General features: G+C 40.4%; 1 protein-coding gene across 1 annotated transcript; it reads left to right on the top strand.

The window, feature by feature from the left end:
* Positions 1-2,772: 2,772 nt before the first annotated feature.
* Positions 2,773-18,307, top strand: LOC143738657 (galectin-3-binding protein A-like). The gene is made up of 5 exons (XM_077230719.1): positions 2,773-3,054; positions 6,066-6,269; positions 6,357-6,488; positions 8,646-8,907; positions 16,995-18,307. The coding sequence occupies exons 1-5, from the start codon at positions 2,994-2,996 to the stop codon at positions 18,025-18,027; spliced, it is 1,692 nt and encodes a 563-aa protein (XP_077086834.1). The 5' UTR covers positions 2,773-2,993; the 3' UTR covers positions 18,028-18,307.
* The last annotated feature ends 1,154 nt before the right edge of the window (positions 18,308-19,461 follow it).

Genomic DNA, 19,461 nt, shown 5'->3' with positions numbered 1-19,461 from the left:
TATGAAAACTGTGACAAATCTTTTGTAGTTGAGCCAAATCAACATTTATTGTCTATTGGAAACAGAAGTTCTTAAGAATTTACAGGTTTAGATCTTGATTTATTTTTATTGAAAATCATTTGGTCACCATTTTGGTGATGAGCGTTTCCTTTGGTTGGTCATCACTCTTGACATTTGGTGTGGGTTTATGGTCTTTATAACAGTATTTAGAAAAACACATAATTTGTTACTAAGAAAGAACGAACGAACAAAAGATAGAAACCAAGATGATCAAGTTTTTAGTTTCATAAACTGGATTAAATCCCTAATCTTAATTCTGACTGAAAGTGATTATTTTCTATATTATAATTTAACCACCAAAACTTTCTTGCAGCAGAACACACATTCTCATTTTAAAATATACTATGGGGCAAAAGTCTTTTGACACACACGCAGACATCAATAACCAGCATATGATTCACAACCATGGTGACATGCCTCAAGCTGGAATGCGTGCTGGGAGTCACCACAGTATTAAAATCATGGCCCCCAGCATGCATTCCAGCATGACGCATGTCACCACTGTTGTGAATCATATGCTGATTATTGATTTCTGTGTGTGTGTCTAAAAAATAAATCCCACAATGTATCTTAAAATCAAAAATCAGAATGTCTGATATGTTGCATAAATGTTTTGTTGGCAAAACCCAATATATTATTCACAAATAAGATCTTTTTACCAGGAATAAGAGTAAAGAACTATTCCATTTATGATGCTGTTATCTATATCACCAGATCATTCTTTTTTATGGCTTTCTTTGCATCAAATTATTTGTTTTGCTAAACATTGTTACAAAGACCATATACTCTCAAAAAACAGATCAATTGTCAAACCTACCAAGTCAAGTAAACACTCATCACCAAAATGGTGACCAAACATTTTCAATAAAAAAGGTACATCTGAACCTGTTTATTCTTAATAAGAACTTCTGATTCCAATCAATTTGTTGAAATCTGCAGTCACGCTTGATATGTCCATACCTTCTGCAGTAGTGACACTTGGGCCTTTTCCTCTCACAAACTGTTTTCCAGTCAGAGCTTTAACATTGTTGCTGGTGATTTTAACATCGCGTTCTCTCAGTTTACTTTCTTCATGCAGCAATCGTTCTGTGACTACCTCCATTTTAGATACATCCGCACTTGCTTCAAGTGCTGTGACTAACACTTTGAACGAGTCGGGTAAATTAGCTAGCAGGTGCACCACGCAATCTTCTTCGCCAATATGATCTCCCACGACTGAAAGTGCATCAAACGTTTCAGCCAACACCTTAATGTGTTCTTGAACCGAGTCTCCGTCTTTCAATTTCAACGAGTACAGTATACGCCTCAGTGCTAGCTTATTTGCCCAAGTTTTCTTCTGAAACTGATACAACAACTTTTTCCACGCTATCTCCCGGCTCTCCAATCAAATAGAGCAAAGACGGTTCTATTGACAGTACAATGGTAGCCAGTGCACAATCACTTTTAGCCATATAACTTGCTAACTTACTTGGATCAGATAGTGGAGCAGTCTCTGTACCATTTACCAAGTCCTATAGTCCATCTCTCATCAATGGCACCCGATATTGCACTTTCTACGTAGGAAAGTTTGCTCTGTTTAATGAAAAAATCGTCACCGTCTTGGAATCTGAGCTCATTTTTATTCAGTCGGTCAATATCTTCAATAAGCCTTTCTGTGGTCTTTAATAAACCCAGGGTTTTTCCTCTATCATTCATCATCACTCTCTATCTCCTCCCCACTGATTGCTAAAGTTTAATTTGTTGTTGTTATTGTTGTTGTTTTAATTTCTGTTTAGATCCAAAATTGTTTAGTTATATCTGAGCAAAAGTCTCATTTAATAATATATGTGACCATAAATACAAACTTTAAATTTTTCTGCAGAAAAATGTAACACTATGTTTCAGCTATGTCATGCTCAAGTCTGGTTCAAAGCCAGGTCTAATCACAGAAGTCACTGCAATGCCAACACCCTGGGTTGTTCTTGTGAATATGAATAGAATGAAAAAGCAAACAGCCCGGTTTATTTGAACAAAGACATTTGAACAAAAACCTTTTATTTAAACAAATTATTTACACAGAATTGTGTAATATATTACAATACATTGAATAATACATAAGGAATTTCTGATTTCATATATTAAAAAATATGTGACAATCTATTTACTTGTATATCAGAATGTCATTTCATATTCAGTAATACCCTTCATAATATATAGATGCACATATGACCAGATATGGTACAGCATGTGAATAAATATATTGAACATATTTACCCATGCAGTATAGGCTATAATTCTATTATGTAATATATTTGTTATTTTTAATAATTATTTATGTTTAATGTTTTCATATATAGCTAGTTAACAATAAAGTATTTAGCAAAGAGACTATCACTGGGCTGATACTGAGCAAAACACGTGAAATGAAACTTAATTTTAACATTTGCTCTCCTTTAACAGTCATAAGCACAGCATGCTGGGAGCTAGAAGTCTGCTATAACTCATTCCGTGAATGTGATGTCAATGGTCAATGCATATATTGCAGTAAATTGAAAAATATAAGCACTAGTTTCCCATACAGTATATGGAAATGTATTATGTAATATATAGCATTATATTTTGCAGTATATTTCCATATATTGTTGTTACGTAAGGGAACCTGCTCTTTGCATTGTTGTGATTTTTTGTGTATGTGTGTGTGGCAAACCTAAAGCCAGTCAAACAGGTTTTGTCTGCACACCACATCAGTTTTGTTTTCTTGTGAAATGAAATTTAAAGTAGTCCTCAAATTTGATTGGACAGTGGTAGAACATATAAGTGATACCTATCTCACAATGCTTGACCTGATATTTAGATGAGATACAAGAGGATTTGTAAGTCTTTCCGTTAGAACTTTCATGAATCTTTTGCATCCTAATTTGCTGTTTTAAAGAGTTTCTGCCAAGCGATTGGTTATGTATCTTGTGTGGACCTTGCTGTTTCTATCTGTGTCAGCACAGCGTTGGACTCTGTTTGGTTAGTATCTGAACATACCACTGCTTTAAATTTGAATTACAATATGACCTTCATACATTAATTATTTGTATTTTCTGTATGAATATTACACAAAAATTGCATGTGTTTACAGATATAAGAATTTATCTCCTATAAATATTGGGTATGCAAAGCTGCTAATCTGATTTTACACAGCCTATATTGTCCTTTATATAGTCTTATTCGTTTTACAAATTGTTTTGTTTGTTGTGGGCTTTCTGAGCACATTTTCATGAACCATTTATATAATTATATGTATAAAAATACCTAGATAGCAAGCAAACAATGTTAAAACAATGTTAATGCATCAACGTAAATTGCATTGAATCACCATGACTTTTGCACCAGCAATTAATGTTGATTTTTTTTTTATTATTATTATTATTTTTTTAAATCAAAGGTAATGGCATTGCCCTTATGGAAAGAGATATATTAAATTGCTTTAATGTATTGAAAAATGTACAGAATAATATATTGTGTTAATATATTACAATATTGAATAATACATAAGCAATGGCCGTTTTTCATGTGTTGAAAAATTATTTGACAATATATTTACAATGTTTCAATAAGTTACATTCACACAATTGAATTATGTTCATACTACTCAAAGTATTTAAGTCATCGGTCCCCGGTTTAAATTAACAAAGTGGGGCATCCAGCAGTGAACATCCAACCCCGTCCACATCCAAGTGTAATGTCAGAAGCCACACTCATGTCCAATAGGTAGGGTAGGTTTTAGGTGAGTTTCAGTATGTAGGTTCTAGATTAAAAGGATTTTTAGGCTTAATGTTACAGTGACGGGTAGATCAGTGTTTGGTGCAGGCACTCAGTAATGTGATGATCTATATAATCTTTAGAATCGGCTGCAGGGCAGAGTTTCCGCTGAACTGGTTTGGGGAAAAAACAGGCCAATGAGAATGATCCGTATTTGGACATGGGCATGGCTTATGATGTCACACTAGGATGTGGGCCAGATTGGATGTCCCCCACAGGCTGCAGCAAGATGCTTTTAACTCCACCTGGTGTTCATATGTGAGCCACCAGTAACACTGAATCAGTTATTTAGGTACTTATTAGATTAATTGATTGATTATTTTTCGATTATTGAAGACACCTGATGATAATGAGCAGAATAACTGATGGAAAGTGAAACATAAGAACTATTACTGACTTCCAGCCACCGCCTTAGATGAAATCAACCAAGACATTAAATCTCTCTTATTACTAACCAGACTGACTTTATTTCATAATCAGTTTTCATTCACAGTTATTTTTGAGAATTAACAGAGGTTTAGATGTCAATGTTTTATTGAAAATATTTGGTATTATGTGTTCCATTACGGTGATCAGTGTTTCCTTTAATTCGGTAGTTTGGGTTCACTTTTTTTTTTTTTTTTACATTGTTGTTAAAAATTTTCTTCAATTCAGCTTCTGGAGTGCCACTGTTCTACAGAGTTTAAATTTAAAGGGTAACTAAACCCCTGGTCAGAGCCTGACTCCACCCACTGGCAATATTTGAAAAATGCTGGAAAAGTGGGCAGACCCCAGCGGAGATAGAGGGGACGAACTGAGGGCGGGGCTGAGCGGGGGCGTGCACCTGAGATCCGCAGTGAGGGATTGATTGACAGCTGCTGTCAAACTCGCTTAGCTTTGCAACAGAGCGTTCATTTGAAGTCTTCCACGAAGAAAAGTTTGCATTAATTTTTTAAATCTTACCTGTTTATAAATCAATTTTGTACAGCGTACAAAACAATCGTCCAGACAAGATGATCACAACAATATTATCAAACTCTGTAAACAATAAATTAACTCTGATTTTATTTTCAATACAATCAAAAACGGAGACGCAAGACGGCAAGTTGTATTTGAATGAAACGAGAGAGCACGTCCGTTGTGATGCATGGATTTGCTGTGTTTATAATGCGTTGCTATTGACGACGGTCAGAAGGAAATGCCACAGAATAGAATCTTGCCTTAAAAAGTGCATAGAGCTGCTTGTTTTATTTGTTGTTTGTTGATTTTCAAATATAAAACTATCATGATCGTTTTCAATACTCGTAATTCCAACTCCTGACTCGCTACAGTAGTTTTGACGGAACCAGATGCTTTTATACCAGGGGCTGCCAAGGGCGTGGTAAGCTCACACCAAGGGCGTGACAGAGTGACGTCAGAGAGTATTCTACGTCAGAGAGTACCCCTACGTGAGAGAGTACCCCTACTTCAGGAGCTTTCCGTTTAACCTGAAGAGGGCAGCACTCATTCGTTTTTACACCATATATTTGAAAATTAAAACATTTTATACACAAATGCCAAAAAATGTACTCTAATCAAAGAACAGCATTTATGAAGCTCTATTCTTACAGATCATTAACTAAAAAAAGTTGTTTCAGTGTTTAGTTACCCTTTAAGAATTTAAATTTAAAGATATCATAGACCTACAAATTTAATAAGATTAGAAAAAAATCTAGGTATTTGGCTTAATTCATTTCTGACGGTGATAGATAGCAATAAATATAAAATTACTCTTCATCTCTGGCTTTATTTTTCAAAATGTTATTTCATAGTTTACCCTTGAATCGATTCTGCTCTGCGCTTTAGCTTATGCATTCTCTTCAGCCTGTCCAGTGCGTCGCGCAGTTCAGCACACAGATTTTGAGAGTTGGTCAGCTAAATAAAACAGACTGTGTGCCAAATAGGTGTGTTCCTAAATGTTTGTTCAAGAAATGAAAAGCTACACACTCCATCACCCAGACAGCAACATAGTGTCTGTCCACATTTGGTACATGGGGATTCCAAATGACCCAGATGTGGGCCGGATCTGGGTTGATACTATGTTGCTGTCTGGGCAATTAGGGTTAGAAGAACTGTTCCCAAACATATAAAATTGTAGAAACATAATAATCATAATAATGATGATAATCAACATAATAATGATCCAGTAATTTTGTCCGGGCAGTGTATATAATATATACATTTATTACTTGTGGCAGATGAGCAGTCAAAGCCTAAGCGAGAGGGTAGAGTGAGGCTTGTCGGAGATCTGCCTTCATCTGGTCGTGTGGAGATCTACCATGATGGACAGTGGGGAACAGTTTGTGATGACGGATGGGACCTGGCTGAAGCACAAGTGGTGTGTCGTCAAATGGGTTTCCCTGGAGCAATCTCAGTTACGCCTGGAGGAAAATATGGTGAAGGTATGGTGCAATATGAGGAAGATGATTTGATTGATACACATTGTGATAACAACAATATTATTATATTTGTTCAATTATACTTTCAAGGCTCTGGTCCAGTCTGGCTGGATGATATGAACTGTAGAGGCTCGGAGAGCTTACTGTCTGAATGCTGCTTCAAAGGCTGGGGTGTTACTGACTGCACACATAAAGAGGATGCAGGAGTGACCTGCGATACTGGTAAGACATCTCCTCGATTTTACCAAAATTACAACTCTTCAGACTCTTCAGTCAGTAATGTTCAACGTTACGTCAGGCGTAAACTGACGAATTGGGATCTCGCCTGATCTTTCCTGATGCCTTCTCACGCACCCCCTGCCTCGTGAAGCCAGGGAATCCAGTGAAGCCTTCCAAGTCGGGTCCTTGTGCTTCACCACGCTGTCCTACTGCGTGGTGAATAACATTGGTAGTCCCTCTGACACTGCTTGTACCGTGTCTGGAAGCCTGGATAGTGCTTCCCAGCCCATCTTGCTGGCTCATTCGGACTATCAGAATCAGCTATGCAATTCAGTTCGCCCAGTGTCCTCTCAAGTTCAGCGGCATCTGGTTCACCTCAGTGGTGGACAAGGAAGCTTCTGTCCTGCGTGCAGATATTGCAGTCCTACAAGCGATAGCGCCGGTCTCTCCAGCTGATATGAAGACAGGGTTTTACAGCCCATAATTCATAGTACCCTAGAAAGGCAGTGGGTTACGGCCAGTCTAGGACCTGTGTGTCTTGAATCAGGCCCTTCACAAGCTCCCATCCAAGATGTCAATGCAGAGATGCTTCTTCGAATGCATTTGTCCCGAAGATTGGTTTGCAGCGATCAACCTGAGGGACGTGTACATTCATGCTTCGATTCTCTCTTGACACAGACCATTCCTACGCTTTGCGTTCGAGGGATGGACATGTCAGTACAAGGTCCTCTCCTTCGGGCTGTCACTGTTGCCTCACGTCTTCACGAAGGTCGCAGTGGTAACACTGCGGCTTTTGCGTACATCAACCATGAGGGTGGTCTACACTCCCGTTGCACGTCTGGAGTCAGAAGCATCTGAGGTCGCTTTGCACCATTCACATTCCAGGTGAGCTCAGTTGTGCAGCTGACGACGTTCACAACAGACCATGCTCCCAAAAGAATTGAGATTCCAGTCCCAGGCAGTCCAGCTGATCTGGAGACGCTTCTGAGCCGCACAGGTAGACCTGTTTGCCTCTCTGGACACATCCAACAGCCAGTTGTTTTACTCCCTGACTGAGGGGACCCTCGGCACTGATGCGCTGGCACACAGCTGGCCTCGGGGCCTACGCAAGTATACGTTTCCCCCAGTGAGCCTTCTCGCACAGACACTGTGCAAGGTCAGGGAGGAGGTTCCTAGAACTGGTGCTCCTCGCGACAGCCCCTCCCTGATGAATTGCTATGAGGAAGGACCTGCTTTCTCAGAGATGGAGCACCTTATGGGACCTGCGTCCAGACCTCTGGAATACGTGTGGTATCTGGTTAGGACGCAGAGGACTTAGGTGGCTACCCCCAGGAGTGTTAGACAAGATCACTTCAGCTTGAGCCCTTTTACAAGGCACGCATACGTTCGTTGATTGGTGTTCTTCTTACCGAGAAGACCCCGTAAATGTCCAATCAGAGTCTTGCTTTCTTTTCAGCCTTAATCTTAATGAACCATGTTTGTTCATTGGCCAGAGGAGAACTGCACAACCCCCCATAGAGTTTTGGTGCCTAGCCACTGTCGCCTCTGCCTTGCTTTAGCAATATTAGTTAACAGATGACTTAACTGACATGCATTTTCAGTCAATGAAATGTGCCTGGAATTTCGGGCTGACCAACTCTCCCTATTGGGATCCCAATTCGTTAGTTCACGTCCGACATAATATCGAACATGACTGAATAATAGGGAATGTCTAGGTTACTAATATAACCCACATTCCATGAAGTAGGGAACTGAGACGTCACGTCCCGTCACCACAATTGCTGTACCAATGCTGAATGGCTGGGACACACAGTCTCGGCTCCTCTGTGGAAAACTTAACCGAGCGAATACAGCGCGCTTCCATTCATGCATCTTTGCGGGGCGTAGTTCGCAAGACAAAACTTGCTCGCCAATGTCCATTCGCTTGTTTTATTTACACTCTAAGTGAATCTCAGGTGAGATCCCAATTTGTCAGTTCACGTCTGACGTAACGTCTCCGTTCCCTCCTTTAGGGAATGGGGTTTACATTAGTAACCTTGATGTTTTCCACAGAAATTTTGATAATTTTTTACATGCTTTAACCACAGCTTTTGATCAGATTGAGGAACTTGAGGAACATTTTAATTTGGAAACATTTTGTTTTATATATTTTCTTTGCAGGTGCAAACTCAACCAGCAATCGTCAGTTCTCTGTGGATAACAGTCTGGGTTTGTCTGATGATCTTGGTCTTCTGTTTGACAGTGGAGATGGTTGTGATTTCAGCATTAATGTACAAGACCTTAGTGAAGAGGCAGAGTTGACTATTTGTGCGCACAGAATGATCCTCATGATTTATCCAGAACTAAACATAACAAATGAGTCCAGAAACCTCACAGTGGATGTCAGCCAGGAGTGCCATCCTCATGTCCCTACTGTACTCAGGTAAGTTTCAGAAGACCATGCTTTTTTACTCAGTCTGAACTCCTGTGTGATTCTCTGGAATGGTGTCTTTGGTGGCCTATTGTGTCAAGACAATGAATGGGATAAACTAGAATATTTAATTTTGTGGATAATAAAATGAAATAATAATAAGCCACACCTTAGAAAAAAAAGGTATTTACGGAAGTTATTGCTGCTTGATTGCAAGCTGATTCATTTGTCAGTAGCTTATGCTATTGGGAAAACCACTTTATCCAAGAATACTGAAGCATAAAATCACGCCAGTGTAAGTGCACTGGCCAATGAGGTTCAATGGGGCTCTTTCATTAAACCATCATACATATATTAACTTATTTGAGTTATATGTAATTTGCGCGTAAAACGCACCTACCCGAAAACTCTTCTCCAGATTCACAAACGCTTCGTAAAAATCCGATTTGATAGTTATGTATGTTAGTGAATTCCAATCATTTGTAAATATTGCGTGCATGCACGATCATCCACAATTAGCATCATACTTACCCCTTTTCCATCAAAGCATTTTGAGAGCCTGTTCGGAGCCGGTGCCTACTCGCGAACCAGTTCTTTGTGTTTCGACAGCCAAAGAACCGGTTCTCGGCCAGGAAAACTGGTTCCAAAGCGGCACCAACTCTTTGCTGGACTAGAACCGTTCTTTTACCACTTCATGCTTATGTCGGGGGCTGGGGGCGGGTTTAGATGTGTTCTAAATATCTTTTCTGACCGCAAAGCCAGGAGAAACAGTTGCAGAAACACGATGTAGTCCGCCATTGTAATTGTTATGCTTGAAGTTGGCGCAAGCGTTTCTAGCTTTTTTTTATTTTATTTTTTTATTGAAAACATTATGTAAGCAAAGAAGAAAACAGTCACAATATAGAACAAATAAACGGAGAGAAAAAAAAGACACAAGACAGGGGTACATAACTAATCAGAAAAGATTACATATCAAAGGACAAGATTAAAAAACTTACATATTTCAGTTGTTTTTAAAGCCTTCTTGGTACACGAGTTTGAGATAATCACAATGTTGTACTTGCAAGCGTTTCTAGCTAAGACGGATGGCGACGTACACAGTGACGTAACAACATCGTTCGATGGGCGCTCTAGTCAGTGGAAAAACAAACAGGTTCTGAGAAGTTTCGCAAGTTGAACCAACTTTGAACCAGCACCAGTTCCGAACCAGTTCTTTTTTGGTGGAAAAGGGGTAACTCTGATTTTAAGATTTCAGATTCAGACTATGATTCCATCCAATCGGAGGAGATCTAGCATGGTTGATATTTTGAGCCGATTTTAGAACACCTATTGTTTTAATTTGTCCTGCATCTCCTAGCAAAGAGGTGCATGGTTCCATGTGAGTTTGTTGTGTTTGGAATGACTTTAAATGACTGAGGATCATACATTATGAGAATTTGGTGTATAATGCCCAGTTTTTCTCTGTAACCATAAACCAAGTGTATGATGCACCGTAAAAAAAAAAAAAAATCTTAAAACATTTCAGCTGTTATTTTATGTATTGTGACATTAATAACAAATTGCAGTATTTCACATTTTTTATACAGAAAATTTACTGTATTTTTCATACAGTATTTTTCTGTTTTCTTAAATTACGTAAAAATGTATGTAAGTACAAATTTAATCTGTAATTAAACAGAAACAAAACAGTTAAATGATAAAACGGTCAAATGACTAGCATCCTAAAAATAAAACCTGTAAAATTGAAGTAAAACATCCTAAATTAAATAAACTGAAAAACACTGTTATTTTACAGTTATTTCCTGAATTATCATGACCATATACCTTCATCGTAAAAAAAAAAAGGTCAAATGACTGCTAGCTGTGGTCCCAAGTCAATATCTGTCTAGGAAATCACCTAGTCTTAATCTGCATTGCTATTTGTACTCCTTGTGAATATGCAGGCCACAAGAAGTAATTAGGATTTTTTTTTTTTGGATCACTTTTACTCATAACATGCTATCTGGCAACAAAGGATTCCATTCATTATGCTAAGCTAAGCTAGCGCCGGCACTGCAAGACTAAGACAATGCATACACTGAGACAAATATGCGTTTTCTTATATAAGTTATAGTCATTATTTGGTGGCCTGATATGACTCATAATCAAATCTCTGAGTATATTAGCTGAGATTCCATCATTTATACATAGAATTTTTTATTTTATAGAATATGTTTGATGTCACAATTTTTCACATGACCCTTGTGATATTAGCAAAACACTGATCACCAAAATGATGACATCAAACGTTATTATTTTCAATAAAACATCAATTTCTAAACCTCTGTTAATTCTCAATGAGAACTTTTGTGTGAAAGAAATAAAGTCTGGATTGTAATAAGGGACTGTTCGGTATTTTTGGAATGGACCACCGGAGGAAAATAGGGGAGGGTCATGTTTTTTTATTCTTTGTTGAGGGGAGGGTCATCCAACTTTTTTTAGTCTAGGGGGAGGGCCACCTAACTTTTGTATTCATGAAAACAGCAGAATTTCAAAATGGCTTGTTTGGTGCATATTTTTCCATGTAGCTCTCTCAGTCTCGGCCCCCCCATCGCCAGCAGATGGGTCTGACCCAACAAAAATCAGAAGCGACAGACCCGCGGTCCGGGTATACACGTTCAGAAAAAGTTCATCTTGTCAGAACAGAACGCCAATTAAATGTTTACCCGGCAAAGTTTTAAAGCAGTGGTTTTCACATTTTTCATATAGACGTATTCTTATACAATGGGGCTAAAGGCGCATTTTGACTTTATTCTCATTTAAAACCTAGCACTTTTGTTAACAACCACTTTTGATGATGCACAAGCACTGACTGATCCTTGACACGATCACAACACAAAGTTGATTCTGCACTCTTTTGATCTAGCTAAATACAGGGATGCTAAACAACCGATCATAATAATTTAAACAATTAATAGCCTACTATCGTGTGTGTGTGTGTGTGTGTGTGTGTGTGTGTGTGTGTGTGTGTGTGTGTGTGTGTGTGTGTGTGTGTGTGTGTGTGTGTGTGTGTGTGTGTGTGTGTGTGTGTGTGTGTGTGTGGCGCCAGCACGATGGAATCATAAAAATATACTCCGTTATTTTGTACAGGACTCGCAATAAAACACAACATTGTGCTTTTTTAAAATAAAGAAAACAAACTGCCGTTCAGGTTTCGTTTCTCTCAACTTGTTTGTGAAGCGCCGTGCCTCACAGAAATTGTCCAAACTCAGCAGCATGCAGTTTTTTTCTTTTGTTTTATTAATCTATTATTTATTTAAATATCCATATTTCACATGTTTCTTTTATATAGGCCTTTAGACAATGATTTTATGAAAAAAAATATATATATTTATTCTATTTTCCTTAAATCATCCTGGCGACACACACGAGGGTGAAACCACCCAGCGTTTGAAAACCGCTGCTTCAAAGCTTGAGCAAATAATGAATTTTTGTGATTGTGAATAAGTGCAGTGTCCTGTGAGTGTAACTCTACCGCTGTGTTAATTATGATGTGAATGTATGTCGAGTTTTACATTATTGGGACTGAGGCGCCAGAACTGCAGCTAATAGAATGCGCGCTGTAGCACGATACTACCATATTTCTTCAAAAGCAGATCGTGGAGACATTTAATTATCCACAATCAAAAACCGTGATATCGCATAAGCACATATATAAAATCATGTCTGAAAACAAACACAAGTAACGGAGTTTACAAAACTGTATGGCACGCGTGCTACAGTGGTACATTTATTAATCGCAAAGACCAATCTTTTCGTAGATGTCACACTGTATAGGACCCATTTTAATAAACGTTTGGTGTAGTTCTACTAGGCATAGAGATCTGAACTTTTTTGCCAAGCGCAAAGCAGTAAATAAGTAATCATTTTGGTGGGTCATTGTAAAATGTATTGCTGGCGAAGGGAGGGTCAAGTCTATTTTGACTTACTTACTTACACCTTCCGCCCAACTATGGGCATAGGCCACGAACAAGGGCTCTCCAGTAATCCCGATCCTGGGCCAACTTCTCTTACTGTCCCCATGTGTGGCCAGACCTCCTCACCTCTGCCTCCAGGTCGCGGCGCCAGCTGTTATTTGGCCTGCCTCTTTTCCTTTTCTCTTGTGGGTTCCAAAAGAGGGCGTGTCTTACTATGCTTGATGCAGGCTTGCGAAGGGTATGGCCAACCCATCTCCAACGTCTTTGGAGGATCTCTTCCTCAATAGGCTGCTGTCCTGTTCGCTGCCACATCTCCAGGTTACTGATGGTGTTTGGCCAGCGTACCCTTAGGATTCGTCTGAGACAGGTGTTAATAAAGGACTGGATTTTCTTCATGGTAGTGACTGTTGTTCTCCAGGTCTCTGCACCGTACAGTAGAACAGGCTTTATCATAGAGTTAAAGATCCTGATCTTGGTGTTCCTAGGCAGCTCAGAGGATCCCCAGACTTTCTTCAGCTGATGGAAAGCTGCCCTTGCCTTTCCAATCCGCACCTTCACATCTGCCTCTGTCCCTCCCCACTTGTCGACTACGCTGCGAGATAGATGAAGCTTTCCATTTCCTCTAGTGCTTCTCCTCCTAGCCTGATGGGAGCTGTGTTGTTGTTGTTGACTTTGAGGATCTTGCTCTTCCCTTTGTGTATAATGAGTCCAAGGCTTGCTGAATGAGTTGTGATGATTTTTGTCTTCTCTTGCATTTGTTGCTGTGTATGGGAAAGAAGTGCCAGGTCATCAGCAAAGTCGAAGTCATCCAATTGTGTCCAAGTTGTCCATTGGATGCCATTTCACTTCTGTGCAGTTGATGTCTTCATTACCCAATCTATTGCCAACAGGAAAAGAAAGGGTGACAATAGGCATCCTTGTCTCACCCCTGTTCGCACTTGGAAGGCATCGGTAAGCTGCTGGCTATGTACCACTCTGCAGGTCATTCCCTCGTATGAGTTCCTGATGATGTTAGTGATTTTTTCTGGTACCCCATAGTGTCTCAACAGACTCCAGGTGGTCTGCCTATCCACGCTGCCAAAAGCCTTCTCGTAGTCAATAAAATTGACATAGAGAGGTGAGTTCCACTCCAAAGACTGTTCGAGGATAATCCGCAGAGTTGTTATCTGGTCAATGCAGGATCTACTCTTCCTGAAGCCAGCTTGTTGGTCTCTGAGATGTGGGTCGACTGCATCTTTTATCCTGTTTAGGAGGACTCTATTGAATATCTTGCCTGGGGTTGACAGCAGTGTTATCCCCCTGTAGTTGGAGCAGGAACTAAGATCACCCTTCTTTGGGAGCTTGATGAGATAGCCCTCCTTCCACTCTGTTGGAATGTCTTCCTCCTCCCAGATGTTATGGAAAAGAGGGTAGAGCATTTCCATAGTGGTCACGTCATCCACTTTTAAAACTTCTGCAGGAATGGTGTCTGGTCCGGCTGACTTCCCGTTTCTCAATTGCTTGATGGCCTTGTACATTTCTTCCTTCGATGGAACGCCACAAACGATAGGTAGGTCACAGCTGGCTGGATGGATATTTACTGGGTTTAATGGAGAAGGTCTGTTCAAGAGGTCCTCGAAATGCTCTGCCCATCTATGCTTTTGCTGTTCTATCCCCGGAATAGCTTTTCCTTCTCTGTCTCTAACTGGCCTCTCTGATTGGCTGAATTTACCTGAGAGCTTTTTGATGTTTGTATACAGCTCTCTCATGTTACCATTTTGAGCCGCATATTCTGCCTCTACTGCCATTGCTTCCATGTAATTTCTCTTGTCTGCCCTTATACTCTGCTTTACTATTCTTTTTGCCTCTGTATACTGCTTTTGGGCCTTGGCTTTTCTATCACGTGTGCGACTACTGTTTATTTCTGCCTTCTTCCTTTTCCTCTCCTGGATCTTTTCTATGGTCCCCACTGAGATCCATTATTTTTGCCCCTTCTTCTTGTTACCTAGCACTTCCTTACATGTTGATGTTATTACCTCTTTAATGCTCTGCCATTTTTCATCCATGGTCTTTCTGTCGATCCGCTGCTGTAGGATCTGGGCTTTTTTAGAGAGTGTACTTCGAAACACTTCTAGCCTGGCTGTTTCTTTCAGAGCACTGATGTTATACCTCTGGCATTGACTGGATTGCCCTGTCCAGTTCCGCCTCAGCTTGAGCTTCATGCGGGCGCTCAGGAGATGGTGGTCGGATGCAACATCCGCTCCTCTTCTGACCCGTACATCTTCCAGAGATCTTCTGAACTTTTTCTCGATGCATACATGGTCAATCTGGTTTTCCGTCATCAGGTCTGGTGACACCCAGGTAGCCTTATGTATTTGTTTGTGTTGGAAGAGCTCCCGCCTATGACTAGGTTGGTAGTGGCACATAGGTTGGCAAATCTCTCCCCATTCTCATTCATCTCCCCCAAGCCTTGTTTTCACATTATTTCCTCATACCCTTGGTTGTTACTGCCGATCTTGGCATTAAAGTCACCCATGGTGACGATGATGTTTCGTCTTAGGCATGCCTGGAGGATGGTCAGCAGCCTGTTATAGAAATCCTCTTTGACGTCTTCTTCACTGTCATTGGTTGGGGCATAGCATTGGATGATATCCATGTTGATCATCCTGTTCGTTGTACGGAAGCAGGCAGTGAGGATCCGTGGGCCATGTGCCTCCCATCCAATGAGAGCTCTCTGTGCCATCTTTGTCAACATTAGGAGCCTCTCCCTGGCTGTGGGGTGCGTTTGCTTCCTCGTGGCCTGAGAAAAGCAGCAGCTCCCCTGTGGCTAGTTTCTTCTGACCAGCGCCTGTCCACCTAGACTCACTGATTCCCAGGAGATCTAGATTGTAGTGTCTCATCTCGGCTGCCACTTGAGCTGTTTTGCCGGTTTCAAACATGGTTCTGACATTCTATGTTCCGATGTTCGTGGTGGTCCTCGTGGAGATGATGGTTGTTGGCCAAGTAGCTTCCAAAGGGCTCTCCCTACTAGGCGTCATACTTTCTCCAGCTATGGGTCCATCTTCTCCCACGGCCTTAGTTACTTTTGAACTTCTTGTTCGCGAATCTGTAACATTATTCTTTTTTCGGGGTGGGGTTGTTAGCCCCGCGCCCAACCCCCAACCTAGAGGATCAGGTGTTGCTCTTCGTCTGTCCTCTACCATGAGTCCTGTCCGGCTTGGTTGAACCTACCAGGGGCCTTGCCCCCGCCGGTATAGCCCTCATGGTCACAGAGGCACGCAAGCCTCCCCACCACGGCAAGGTAGCAACACATTGGGGAGGCTATTTTGACTACAGATTTCAAAACTCCTCCGGTATCCCCTTAAATAAAAACGAACAGTCCCTAAGTGAAGATGCTGAGATCTTGAGAGATGCAATAAAGAATGTAGTGGCTCGATCTCGCTTTTACGAGACCGTTAAGAGAAGTGTGAGTGGTTCCCACCTCATTATATGGTGCTCATTCCTTCTCAGTGCCCTCAGGAGGCCATTCTGCCAACCCTGCCACCCTCTGTGCCCGCTATGCAAACTGGCACACCAGATCCTAAAGTGGACCCTAGTAACGCCGCTCTACCTGAGAGTAGTATACATTCCAGAGTACCAAAACTTAGGAGCAGACATCCTGTCGACTGAGACCCGGGGAATGGAGACTTTATAGCTTCCTGGTCCTGACGTCACCCCGCCTGTGACGCTCCGTCATACAAATGGACGGAGTTCATTAATGTGCTTCAAACACAATCACGCAGAGGCGTTCCCTAAGCGTCCTTGTATAGCTTGTTGACTGTGACAATTTGTATAAATCTTACATCTTACTATGACAAGGTTGAAATAATAGTACTTTAGCAATAGGTATAGCAACAATAAATAGCTCATGTGGAGGCATCCATAAAATTTTATCCTTGGCCCTATAAATATTAGCGTCCGACCTGGGTGTACATTTTTAGTTGGTCTACTTAAAGCAAAATATTTGATCACAGGTATGTTCCCCTATGTTGGAAGAGGTGGGAAAATAAGATTTTGTAATTTTTCATTAACCTTTTCAACAAAATAATAAAAATTGTGAATTCTTTCTTTTTTGGCCAAAATGACACAATATTATAGAAACTAATAATATCTGTTTTTGCTCAGGTATTTGTACACACGTGAAATTGATGTTTCCATCACTTCGGCTCAATGTCTCCATCAGCTTTCATTTATCTTCGGAGTAAAGACACTTATGGAGGATGTTGGCAGGGTCTTCACTTCACTCATTCCAGAAGACAACACCTTCCAGACGCAGGTATCAATGTACGAGTATGGCGTCCGCACAGGTGACCTCGTTCTGCAGGAGAATGTCCTTCAGTATCTTTCCTGGAACTGTGAGTTCCTCATAAGCTCTCCGCTATGGAGCACCATCTCCTTTCACATGATGGACGCTCTGCTGCAGCGCTCAGACCTGGTTGTAAAGGATGAATCTTTACTTCTTGAAGCTCTGGAGAGATGGATCCAAGACAAAGGTGAAATTAGTTCAGAACAACAGGCCAGCCTCCTGAATCACATCCGTTTCTTCTCGATCCCAGTGGATAAACTGTATGAAATGCAGTTTTCCTCAAGTGTTCTCTATAAGAATCATGAGAAACTGTACCTAACTGGTCTGCTCAGAGGTTTTCAGTTCAATGTTCTGCCTTTCTCTAAGATCAGGAATGAAATGGATGACATGAGTAATGATTATCTACCCAGAATCTACACTGCTGATGATTGGAGTGTATTTATCAATGACACAACCACCTATAACCCATACTATCACTACAACTATGGCCAAAATAACAGAATCCAAACCTTCTCCACTCGTGTACACCCTAGTGCTATTTACAAAGAGCAAACTGTCCAGTGGCAAGCCCAGGTTTTTCTTAGTGTTCATGAATGCTCTAACTATGGTGTCTCATGTGATTCTTTTCCTGTTGCAAGATGTTTAGAATATGGTAATCAGAACAGTTACGCTGACACCATTCGCTTCAGTAACAGATTGATTCTCACTTGTAAGAATCAAAACAATGTCTTTCATGTCCAAGACTTCAAAAATGACATGGCAGTGATTCCAAATAACATCAGTATGGGTCTGCCTAACCCCTGTCCTGATGACTACAGTTTTAGATTTGTTGTGCGTCCAGAATATATCTGACTGCGCACTGTTGACATCAGGTTATTTTCTGCCACTGTTTTAGTTAGGCTCTGTTTACCAAAATCAATCAAATTAATCTTTAAATGAATATTAAAAATGAATCATTAATCTTCATTTATAATGTTCAATAACAGTTTATGATCATTTTAAAAAATAAGTGAAGGGTTTTCATTTAACCATTTTGCTTATTTCATGTAATGATTATTGTTAGACATTAATAATGTGTGATTGTTTAAAGATGCATAATAAAAAAATATAAATAAAACATGTTAATAATTTATTTTGCAGTTTTCTTATTATATCCTGCTATACTGTTGGTAAGCTGGTTTCATAAGCTGGTAAAGTGGTAAATCTGATTAAGCTCAATCATCTTTATAAAGTGTCCTGTGGTCTCTGGCACCAAGAAGTTAGCAGCAATTCCTTCAAGTCCTCTAGGTTGCGAGGAAGAGCCGCCATGGATCAAAATTGTTGTCCAGCATATCCCACAGATGCTCAAATGGACCGAGATATGGGGAACTTGGAGGGCAGGGCAACACCTTAAACTCTTCATCATGTTCCTCAAACCCTTCCTGAACAAATTTTTCAGTGTGATAGGGTGATTATCCTGCTGAAAGAGGCCACTTTCCACCAGGGAACACCAGTGTCCTAAAGGGTTGTACCTGGTCTGTAACAATATAAGTTAGGTGGCACGTCTCAAATTCAAGTCCACGTCAAGTCAAGTCAAGTCATCCTCATTTATATAGCGCTTTTAACAATGTAGATTGTTTCAAAGCAGCTTTACAGAGATAAACATATAATTTAAGGTAACATTGGTTTAGTTTTATAGTGGTTCTTGAAAAATGTTTTCAGCTAAAGTTAGTTTTGATTGATTCACTTCCGTCTAAATGATCATTTGTTATTAAATTAGGGGCCGCTAAGACGACACCGTTCTCTCTAAACAGACTTTAAACGTGAACCTGTTGTAGCGGAGGGAAATATGCCGCCACTTTGTGGGGGAAATGTTCAGCAATATCCTAAGGAAGATCGAGTGAGCAACAGGATCTGTGTCCCCCCACCCAATGCTTTTGGTCTGGGTACAACTACTGAGTTGTAGGTTGTGCCTATCGTGCTGCAAGGTTGGTAATGCTCAAGAGGCGGCGAGGTGGGCTCCAGGATTTACTCAGTGCACGGCAGCTACCTGAAGTGTGTGTGTGTGTGTATAGAAAACTCACGTTAATTCTAATTAACTACAAAACCCACCGTCCCCGGATCCAACAGGATAGGTCAGACGCCCCCACTCCTTAGTATAGCCTAAATAACCCAAAAATTATAACAGTGTTATAACAAAAACAACATTTATTGTTGCTGCATGAATTTTAGTTCTCAGCTTTCCCTTGCCTTCCCAGGAAGCATAAACAAACAGATTCAAATGCAGTAAAATCACAATGAAATTAA

This window comes from Siphateles boraxobius, unplaced genomic scaffold (assembly GCF_051911475.1).
Source record: "Siphateles boraxobius isolate OS27281-9 unplaced genomic scaffold, OSU_SipBor_1 15, whole genome shotgun sequence".
NCBI lineage: Eukaryota > Metazoa > Chordata > Actinopteri > Cypriniformes > Leuciscidae > Siphateles > Siphateles boraxobius.
Note: the sequence above shows the minus strand (reverse complement) of the source record. Positions and strands in the feature narration are given on the sequence as shown.